The 11,047-nt window shown below is 36.5% G+C and overlaps 1 protein-coding gene across 1 annotated transcript in view; it reads left to right on the top strand.

The window, feature by feature from the left end:
- LOC106883022 (uncharacterized) overlaps positions 1–11,047 on the top strand; it is a 211,115-nt gene that overhangs the window by 83,096 nt on the left and 116,972 nt on the right. Inside the window, exons 32-35 of the mRNA XM_052966785.1 lie at positions 1,298–1,387; positions 3,856–4,180; positions 5,347–5,561; positions 9,881–9,954. Of these exons, the coding sequence (XP_052822745.1) occupies positions 1,298–1,387; positions 3,856–4,180; positions 5,347–5,561; positions 9,881–9,954 (704 nt within the window). The remainder of the gene's footprint in view (positions 1–1,297; positions 1,388–3,855; positions 4,181–5,346; positions 5,562–9,880; positions 9,955–11,047) is intronic.

Here is an 11,047-nt window from a genome sequence, read left to right as displayed (position 1 = left end):
ATTAAGAATACTTCTGCCCCTCCCTGCCTCCTCCATCATCCTGCTATAATCTCTACCCTATAAAAAGAAAAATGAAAAGGTGTTGCATTTTTAGAAATATGCCATCTTGAAATAAAGTTTTTTTGTTAGTTAATTTTGATTATATCATTTAGTTTTCATGTTTGCATTGAAAATCACATTCCCTGTTTTTATTCTGTTCATAAGTTTAATTCTGTCATTAATAAGATTACATGTGCATGTAAGGTAATAAGTGCTTCAGATCACCAGGAATTCCTGGGTAATATTTAAACAAAATATTTATGTAAATCTCATTACATGAAGGTTAACATGTGATTTCACTAGATAAATGTAAATTCCTTTTTCAGTGTGTTTTATACACACCCTCTTAATTTTTTATAAAGTTCCACCCTTATGTACAAATATATAAGCTTCAGATTTAGCAGAAGCTAGTCTGGATTTGAATGATTTCTGAAAATTTAAATAAGTTAGGCAGCAATAGCAGGAGTGTTGAATTCTAGAAAGACAGTGGAGTGAAAAGTTCCAACTATTTCTTTCGCCAAATATTTGGAAGAAAGCAGATCCACTCAGTCATGATTGAAAAACCATCAACCATTTACTTTTATTTATTCTAATTCATAGTATTTCATATAATAACATTGGGGTGCAGTGGTTTGCAAACGTAAATGAAGTAAAAGTGACAAACAAACAAACTGGACAAAATTTGTGTATTTTTGTCATGAATATAATTGACATTTAAGAAACCATATAACATGACTCTATATAATATATTGGCTAAATAACTCATTGTACATAGAGATATTTTAAAAAATTTATTTAACTTCACTTATGCTGTTTGACTGTTATTTACCTGATTTACTTGTGATTGTGTAGTTGTGCAATATGAATTTCATTGTATTTCAAACACTAATTTCAATAAATATTGATTGTGATTGTTTTGCAAAACCACTCAAACTTCATGATTATTCTAGATTCTAGTAACAAGTGTTATGATGACAATGATTGAATGAAACACACATGAAATGTAAAATATCTCCTCATTCCAGAATGACAAAGTCTTGAATATATCATAATTAACAGAAATGTTGCTTGATATTTGTAATTTCTCTCAGCTACCAAATTCATTGCTACCACAGATATCCAAGTTTTTTAAATAATTATCTTATGATGTTGATATCAGATAGGATATTTTGTTTTGCTTTGATAAAACTGAAAACATAGTTTATAGCCACATATTGAAAATTGAATTTTGAGAAAATGCGTTTAAATATTCTTATAGGTCTTGCCCACATTGACAGTAAAACAGTAGAAGATATATTTAAGGGTGTGTTGAGTTCAGAAGGAAATCAAGAAGGTTCTCAGACGACAGGTAATTTAAATGTTTATAAGATATATATATTATATTTGATGATGAACGCCACCACTATCACATGACCTTCACTCTCTCTTCCTTTTCTTCTTTCCTCCCTTTTCCCATTTCTTCTTGCCTTCCTTTTCTTCTCCTTTTCCCCCTTCTTCATGCTGGCATGGGTTGAGTAGGCTGTCACATTCCGAGTTATTTCTTATTTGAACTTACTATTCGACTGCTGCTTGCACATGTCATTTGACATGTCATTTGTCCTTCTAATCGTCATCTACTTCACAGAAATGTACTGGGTACATTTTCTTGTGTTAGTAACACTAGAGAGGTTGAATAAGTTCCCAGTGAGGCAGCACCAAAAGTACCTTCCAACCTACACTGTCTCTGTACATTTGCTCAGATGCCTGAAGAGGGGTACAGGATAGATAGCAATGGCATTAGAAGGACCAGAATGAGTGTGTGAAAGGAGTAAGTATAGGATGGAAAGGCAGGATTGTCTCTAGTATTAACATGCTAGTGAAATATTACACTGCAGTGGTTAGTTGAAGGTAGAGGAAAGAGAGGGAGAAAGTGGGGAATGCAGTAACCATGAGAGACAGAGAGAGCTATTTTGTTGTGCTATTAAATTGTGCCTTAGATGGAGTGGTAGGGGTGGAAAAAGAGAGAGATGGAATGTGATGAGAGTTGAAGAAAGGAAACATTACAGATATGTAATTATTGAGATGAGTTTGTTTGGGTAAACCCTTCAAGACAGTGCCCCAGCATGGTCACAATCCAGTGACTGAAACAAATTATATATATATATATATATATATATATATATATATAAAAAATCGCTTTTTAACATCCACTTTTCCATGCTTCCATAAGTGAGAGTTCTATGGTTGGATGGCCTTTCTGTTGTCAACCCTCACCTGTTTTCATGCAGGGTAATATTTCCCTTTGGTCAAACATATTTTTGCAGATTATTGGAAATGAATGGCACTGTTTGTATGACAGTGACAATCATTTACAGCCATCAAACAATGTCAAGAAGGGCACGGACTCACACACGCATGTGTGCACGACAAGCTTTTTTCAGGTTTTCCTTACCATTTCCATTCACAAGGCTTTGTTTTGCCCAGGGCTTTAGTGGAAGACACTTGTCCAAGGAGCCATGTAGTGGGATTAAACCCAGACCCACATGGTTTGGAGGGAGACTTCTTACCACACTTTTTTTTACTGTTTATTGGATTGTGTACATGATGTGGCTGTAATTGAATAAACAATAAAACCTTTTAGTCAAACATACTGACCCCAGTATTTATTTTTAAGTTTGGTACTTATCAGTGTGTTTGTTAAGCTATTATGTTGCTGCACATAAACAGCATTACCAGTTTTAAGAGGCATGAATGTAAACACTTGCATGTGCACACATGCTCACACACACAGCACCCCCCCATGCCATGCAATTTCTGTCTATCAAATTGAGGTTATAGTGAAAGACACCCTTGGTGCTGCAGAGTGAAAAGAAAACCAGACTGACATAGTCATGAAGCAAACTTTTTATAATATATAGTTATGTACCTGTTCCTATATTAGTGATATTTCTCTCTCCAGAATCTACTGCAGAGCAGCTTTGTTCACTGGAATCACAGTTTCAGTTAGCTATATGAGCTTTTCTCTATTATGAAAATAATGATGTAATACAATGTATTAAGTTTATTTTGAAGTTTTATGAATGTATGTGTGTGTGTTTGTGTGTCTGTATTTGTCCCCCAACATTGCTTGACAATCGATGCTGGTGTGTTTATGTCCCCATAATTTAGCAGTTCGGTAAAAGAGACCTATAGAATAAGTACTAGGCTTACAAAGTCTTGGGGTCAGTTTGCTTGACTAAAGGCAGTGCTCCAGCATGGCCGCAGTCAAATGACTGAAACAAAAGAATACTTTTACTATGGAAGAATAATATTGTAGATACATAATGTTATTGATTTTGTTCCATAGTTAAGATTATTTACTTCATGATGGAAAGTGAAAAATAGCACCAGCTATCAAAGTATCAGAGGTAGCAAATATATAAGAGGGACTGTAGCTTTCAGAAACATGTCTCTTAAGACTGTACATTCAGTACTACCCATGTGGGTGTTTATATCCAAAGAATCAAATGTTTAAGAAAAAATACAATTTTAAAAGAAACTTCTAACCTTCTTACAATTTTCAAGTAACTTTGGAATTGCTATGAATTTTAATTTAGAATTGTTTTGAAACAGATTTTAGAAAATTTTTACAGATAACTATGAAAAATTTATGTTGTATATTCTGAATTTTTCTAACATAATGAGATAAATTTTGTATATTTATATACATCAAATGACTGTTATTGTATGTTATTGAATAATGAATGTTATTGAATCTTGATGTTATCTGACATTGTGTTTTTGCTGTGATTATTGCATGAATTTTAATTTTTATTTTGATATTTTAATCTTCAACAGGAGATGACAATTTTACTACTACATCAAATGCTGCAGAGCAAACACCACAGCAGCCATCTCTTCCACCACCACCGCCTCCTCCACATCCACCTCCTTCGCCACCACCATTGCCACCAGCACCTCCATCTGTTCCTCCTCCTCCACCTCCCTTACCACCCGCAGTGCCATCATCACCTCCACCTCCTCCTTCAACTCCTCCTCTGTCCAATAATCACATCTCATCAGCAGTACCTGAGCAACATGTACAACAAACTCAACCTCACCTACAACAATCTACATCTGTTGGACAGTTTAGTGTGGATCAGTCAATTTCATCTCCTTACAGGTTTGTGGAACATTTAAAAAAAATATTAAATTGTTATTCTGTTGAATTTATATCGGATGGAAAGTACTATCCTATTTTAAACAGTTTATTATAAGGTTAATTAGAAGACAAAATTTAATATATTATTTTGATAATATTATTTTGATATATATTATTTTGATAATTTTTTTTAGTAATATATTTCATGATATATTGTGATAAAGTAATTCCAATTTTATCACTTGTTGGATCATTTCATATATAATGCCTATGTTTATGTATACACTCCCCCATGCATCTCTTTCTTTATATGTGTTATTGATAAGTTTGGGCAATTAAAATAGAAAAGACTTGTTTATACTTGATGTTTGAGCAGAACAGTACGAGTCTGTTGCCAATCAAAGAAAACATTTCTTTAGTTAACAGGTAGTTGATCAAAGAAAACATTAAAGTAATTATTCCCAATCCAAATAAATCTAACTTTGTCGTGCATCTTGCAGGAAAATTTAAATTACAGGTAATAAAAAATAGGAATGAGGTAAATTTGAAAAAAAATACTTATAAATCAAACACACACACTCTAACTCACTCACTCACTATTCCTAAAAGTGCTTGAATTGATACTGTTATGCATCTTTCATCCATAGAGAATCAATGGGGTGGGGTGGGGTTGGATTTCTTCCAAAATTTGCAGTGCTCAGATATGAACAATAATGGCTGAAAGTGTAACTCAATTGTTTACATTGTGAAACCATGTGTTTTCATGAATGTACTAACAAGATTAGTGCTGAAACTCTTATTAAAATTTGTCATTTTGGTTGGTTTTGGGCAGTTTGGTAATACCAACAAAAAATCTTTTTGACCAGCTAATGGTAGGTGAGTAATGAAAGGGTTAAAATATGATGTAGTGGAAATAAGGGTATAGTTGTTAAAGAAGTAGCTGTAAAATAATGGTTTTTAAATATGAATATGTTAATACAGCAAGTTGTAACATAGAAGGCTTTGTGCAGGTTGGTAATGAAAGGTTTTAATGAATTTTCTTAGGTTGGCAATTAAGAATATAAAAAAGATAGGAATATTTTTTGACACTAAGTCAAATAATTTGAATTTAAAATACATGATTTTTTAAAATGAAACTTTTAATGTTCAATACAAACTGTTCTCTTTTGATTAAAAAAAATATCCAGTGTATCTCAAGCTACACCTCAACCTATTACACATTATGAAGCACCAGCTAGTCCTGCTCCTTGGTCTGGTGTAATAGATGATGATCAACCAGAGGGTTCCAGCCGTCGAAATATATTGAAATGGGAAACTGATGAAGCTCTTGGGCAGAATGCCACTATATCTCCAGTTTTGTATGCAAATGTAAACTATCCGGAATTAAAGTCTCAAATCCCAGGTGAGTTTTATTTACATGCTATTCTTTGATTCTGATATCACTTGCTTTTGTTCAAAAATTTTAAGGAGTCTCTTCAAGTGCTTAAATTCAGTTTGTTATTTCAGGCTCATCTCTCATTATTCATTCTTTATGCTAATGCATTTAGTTGCTCAGATGTCATCATCATTGTTTAATGTCAGTTTTCCATGCTGGCATGGGTTGGCTGGTTTGACTGAGGACTGGCAAGCCAGGAGGCTGCACCAGGCTCCAATCTGATTTGGCAGTGTTTCTACAGCTGGATGCCCTTCTTAACACCAACCACACTGAGAGTGTAGTGGGTGTTTTTTATGTGCCACCAGTATGGGAGTTAGTCAGGCAGCACTAGTATCAGCCACGTTCAGATGGTGCTTTTTACATGCCACTGGCACAGGAGACAGTCGGGGGCAGGGGTCACTGGTATCGACCACGTTCAGATTGTGCTATTTATGTGCCACTGGCATGGGGAGCCAGTCGGGCAACTCTGGCAGCGACCCACTCATGAATGGTGCTTATTGCATGCCATCAGCACTGGCAAAGGCCACAACTACAATTTCCATTTGATTGTGATTTGATTTGATTTTGATTTACTTGACTCAATAGGTCTCCTCAAGAACGGCATGTCGCCCGACAATTCAAAAGGTACTTTTCTAAACTGGTTGGTTATGCAACACTGGTGTGGGCTATGGCTGTGATCTCACTTTCCTAACCAGGTCTTCTCAATCACAGCATATCTCCAGAAGTCTCTGTCTTTTGTCATATCCTCTGTGAGGCCCAACGTTTGAAGGTCATGCTTCACCACCTCATCCCATGTCTTCCTGGGTCTCCCTCTTCCATGGGTTCCTTCGACTGTTAGGGAGTGACACTTTGTCACACAACTCTCCTCATCCATACGTAACACATGTCCATACCAGTGCAGTTGTCTCTCTTGCACACCACATCTGATGCTTCTTATGTCCAACATTTCTCTTAAGGCGCTTGCACTCTGTCGTGTGTGCATACTGACATTATACATCCAGCGGATCATATTAGCTTCATTTCTTTTGAGCCTATGCATGTCTTTAGCAGTCACAGCCCATGTTTCACTGCCATGTAGCATAGCAGTTTGCACAATGCATTGTACAACCTACCTTTCACTCTGAGTAAGAGGCCCCTTGTCACCAGTAGAGATAGGAGCTTTCTGAACTTTGCCCAGGCTATTCTTATTCTAGTGGCAATGCTCTCTGAGCATCCACCCCCACTACAAACCCCATACACTTGCTGGCTTCTGGTATGCAAAGTTCTCGACTGGTAGCATTTGCATGTGTGAGTTGTTTGGAAGACATCAATATAATTTCTTCCCCTGGCATGTGATGGAATCAGTTTTCTGAGCATCTGCAGTGTTTATTGCCCCTGTGCATCTGCTGCACACAAAAGCTATCTTCTTGGTTAACATTCCTTTGATATTGCTGCACCTCTTATGTGTCCATAGCTTACACTGGGCACATCTTATGGAGTTTCTACCTACACCTTTTCTACAGATTGAGCAGGGCCATCCACCTGAAGGGGTTTGTGATGTGTTCACCTTCCTACTTAGTAGGACTTTGGTTTTGCAATGTTGACCCTTAAGTCCTTTGATTCTAAACCTTGCTTTCACACCTAAAATTTCTTCTCTAGTTCTGATAGTGATTCTGCTATAAGAGCAAGGTCATCAGCATAGAGGAACTCCCAGGGGCAACTTGTCTTGAATTCCTCTGTTATTGGTTGGAGGACTATGATGAATAAGAGGGCCTGAGGGCTGATCCTTGGGGAACCCCTACTTCTACCTGGAATTCTTCACTATACTTATTACCGACCCTTACCTTACTTACGGCATCCCTGTACAAGGTCTGTACAGCCCTTATTAATCACTTGTCAATCCCCAGTTTCCACACTGCCCACCATATAAGGGATCGGGGGACCCTGTCAAAGCTTTCTCCAAGTCAACAAAAGTGAAGTATAGGGGTTTATCTTTGGCTAGGTATTTCTCCTGCAGTTGCCATACCAGGAACATAGCATCAGTGGTGCTTCTACCTGGCACAGAACTGAACTGCATCTCATCTAAGCAGACTCTCTCTCTAATTATTTAGGCTATGACCCTCTCCGAGATTTTCATCACCTGATCCAGTAGTTTGATACCCCTGTAGTTATTTCTATCTAAAGCATCACCTTTGTAGTAGTTGACTATGGTGCTGCTATGCCAGTCATTGGGTATGACGCCTTCATGAACTACCTGGTTTACAGTACGGGTGATTAGGCCATGACCCACACCACCAGATATTCTAAGCATCTCAGCAGTGATTCCTGATGGGCCGGGGGCTTTTCCTGACTTAATATTCTTAATTGCTTTATCTACCAGGGCGCTGTCTATTTGGGTAGCTGGTCTCTCTACTGGGTCAACATTTGGAAGGCTCTCCTCCTCCCATTCATTCTCTACATTCAGTAGCCTTTCATAATGGCTTCCCCAAGCTTGTTTCTTTTCAGAATCATTAAAAACAAGTGCACCATCATCCATGTGGACACATTTCTTTCCTGTGACATCACAATTTTCTCTCATAGACCGTCTTGCAATCTCAAATACTTCAATTTGTTGGTCCTCATGTCGCTGAACAGTGGCAAACTTCTTTTCTGCTTCTCCCTTGGCTATGTTTACCTATCACCCAGCCTCTCTTCTGGCTATCTGGTACAGTTTTCTGCTACCCCCAATCTTCCAGGCTTCCAGGACTGTTTCTTTCCTCTAATTGCTTTGCCTACTGTATTATTCCACCACATCGTTACTCTAGAAGGGACTTTGCACCAGCCGCAGACATGATCTGTGACACTCAGTAAGCTGTCCTATTGGAATTTCCAGTTACCCTCTATGTCCGAAGTCTGTAGCTCCTCCTCCCTCTCATGAAATTTGTCTGTGAGGATGCCCTTAAATCTCTGACCATGGGAAGGGTTCTTTAGCTTCCAAATCCTTCTTTTCTGGATTGGTTTGCTTCTTGGCATCCTTCTGGCCTCGAGTCTAAAGTTACTAATAACTAATCTATGCTTGGGGGTGGGTTACTTTCTTCACCAGGGAGGGTCAATCGCATACCCTGGCAACTTCTGTGACATTATTCACCTATTTCTCTGCAAGGAGTATGCCTACACCCACTACTCCATCAATGTTACCTTCCCAGAAGATTTTATAACTATGTGCCTCATCTGTGAGGACCCTGGCTGAAGCTCCTCTCCACCTTACCTCTTGTATGCAGCATACATCAGCATGTCTCCGTTCAAGCATCTCTACAATCTCACTAGATCTTCCTTTCAGTGTGCCTACATTGACAGTGCCAACTCTAAGAACTGGGAAAGGAATGTGGGAGGAGGCACAGGGAGGAGAGATGTTATTCAGTGCCTTAGCAATGCATAACTGGGCGTCTAAAAACAATTTAAGTTGAGATTGCATGAAAAACTGGGAGGAATTATGTGAGGTGTTTTATAGCTATGCTATGACCGGAAGTGGACATTATGAAGGATGCTTTTTTTCCTTCCTGGGCCGGAGACAATAACAATGATAGTAGCAGAGAAATAGTATGAGGACCAATAGTGAGTGGGAAGAAATAAAAAAAATAGTACAAAAAATACAAAAAATACTTAGCCAACCTGAAACCTGGAGAGAACAAGCAAGTGTTAATTTAGAGAGATGATACAAAAAATAGTTAGCCAACTTGAGAACATAGGAGGGAATAATAGATTCCATTTAGAAAATTACATGAAGAATTAAGGAGGAAGGAAGGCTGAGAGAGATTTAGGAAGTTATATACTGAAAGGTCAGTTTAAATAATTAGCTTATGAAAGTAGATATTAGTAAATAAATAAAACATAAATAAATAAACAAATAATAATACATATTAAAAGTGTTAATGGCGAATGGATGAGAAAAGATCAAAAGCTTAGCAATGAATAACTGGGTGTCTGAGAACAATTTGAGATAGCATGAAAAACAAGGAGGAATTATGTGGGCAAAGTGTTTTATAGATATGCTGATGATTTTGTGACTACCATTATCATTTAATTATTTAATTTAATTATTTTTATCCATTGTATAATTTTTAACATTGTGAGATTTCAGTATTGTTATTTGGTTTGTGGGGAATACATTGTTTTTATCTCCCGATTGTTACATTTTACTAATATCTCCATTAGAATAAGTTACTTGCTGCAGTTCCTCAGTTATATATTTGTAATTACAATTTTTACAGCACAAAATAATGTATTGAAATAATACAATTCCTGTTTATTTACTTCTTTTTTTAAAGAATGGACAGAAAGAGTAAAGCAAATCAACAAAATCTGGAAGAAATTAACACCTGTTGAAAAATCTCCTTATTTGGTAAATATCTCAATTTCTTTACATTATAAAATAACAAACAAACAGAACAAATATTAAAGTCATTTTTTAACCAATAAGCAAGATTCATAATCTATCATATGGCAAAATGTAATCCCAAAAGTATTCAGAAATTTTTGAACTTCCTCTTATCAAAACTTAATATGCTGTTTTGATATTCTTAAAGAAAGCAGCTGGACATTCACAGAAAGTATACATTTATACACTAAGTTCAAGTTTTCCATTATTATTTGATAATGAAAAACTAATGTAGACAAGTGTTGGAGAGTCTTGAAAGGAAAATGAAAACGGAAGGTTATTTTGAAATTTTACAGAGTGTTAGATATGGCTGTTGGTTAAGAAGTTAGCTTTGCAACCATGTAGTTTTGGGTTTGATCTCATTGTGAGGCACCTTGGCTAAGTTTCTTTTAATCTAGTCTCCGGTTCACCAATGTTTTGTGAGTGAAATTTGGTAGGCAAAAATTGTACAGAAGCCTGTTTGTGCGTGTGTGTGTGTGTGTGTGCAGAAATAGTAGTACTAAGCAGTGGTAGGGAACAAACGAACTTAGGTTAATTAAAATCCTCTAAAGGCAAATTCACTGCAGTTACCATGGAGAAAGAATGATCACTTATGGTAAAAAATTTAAATACAACTTATCTGTTCAGTGTCTGCCTCTCACTCTAAGATGCATTTCTAGCTTCTTAGCGTCCCCTTAATAAGAGATACTGAAGAGAAGTAACCCTGGGCAGATTACAAAGCTGCAGTTTTATCTTAGTGCGGTCAATACCAGTAACTGAGTTGCACTCGTTGACTATCTGGTCAGAATAAATACAGAAATAACAGTACTAAGCAGCAATGAGGAACACTGCAGTAAATTTGTCTTCAGAAGTATACCACAAACATATTTTAACTAACTTAAAGTTCCTTTGGCCTTCCTCACTGCTTAGATGTTTTCACACTTTATACGACAAGCATGAATTTCTTCTCCATAGTAACTGCAGTGAATTTAATTTTAGAAGTTAAAATATGTCACAAACATATTTAAAATTTATATACATTATATATATATATATATATATATATATATATATATAT

Source organism: Octopus bimaculoides, chromosome 3, assembly GCF_001194135.2.
Source record: "Octopus bimaculoides isolate UCB-OBI-ISO-001 chromosome 3, ASM119413v2, whole genome shotgun sequence".
Classification (NCBI taxonomy): Eukaryota; Metazoa; Mollusca; class Cephalopoda; order Octopoda; family Octopodidae; genus Octopus; species Octopus bimaculoides.
Note: the sequence above shows the minus strand (reverse complement) of the source record. Positions and strands in the feature narration are given on the sequence as shown.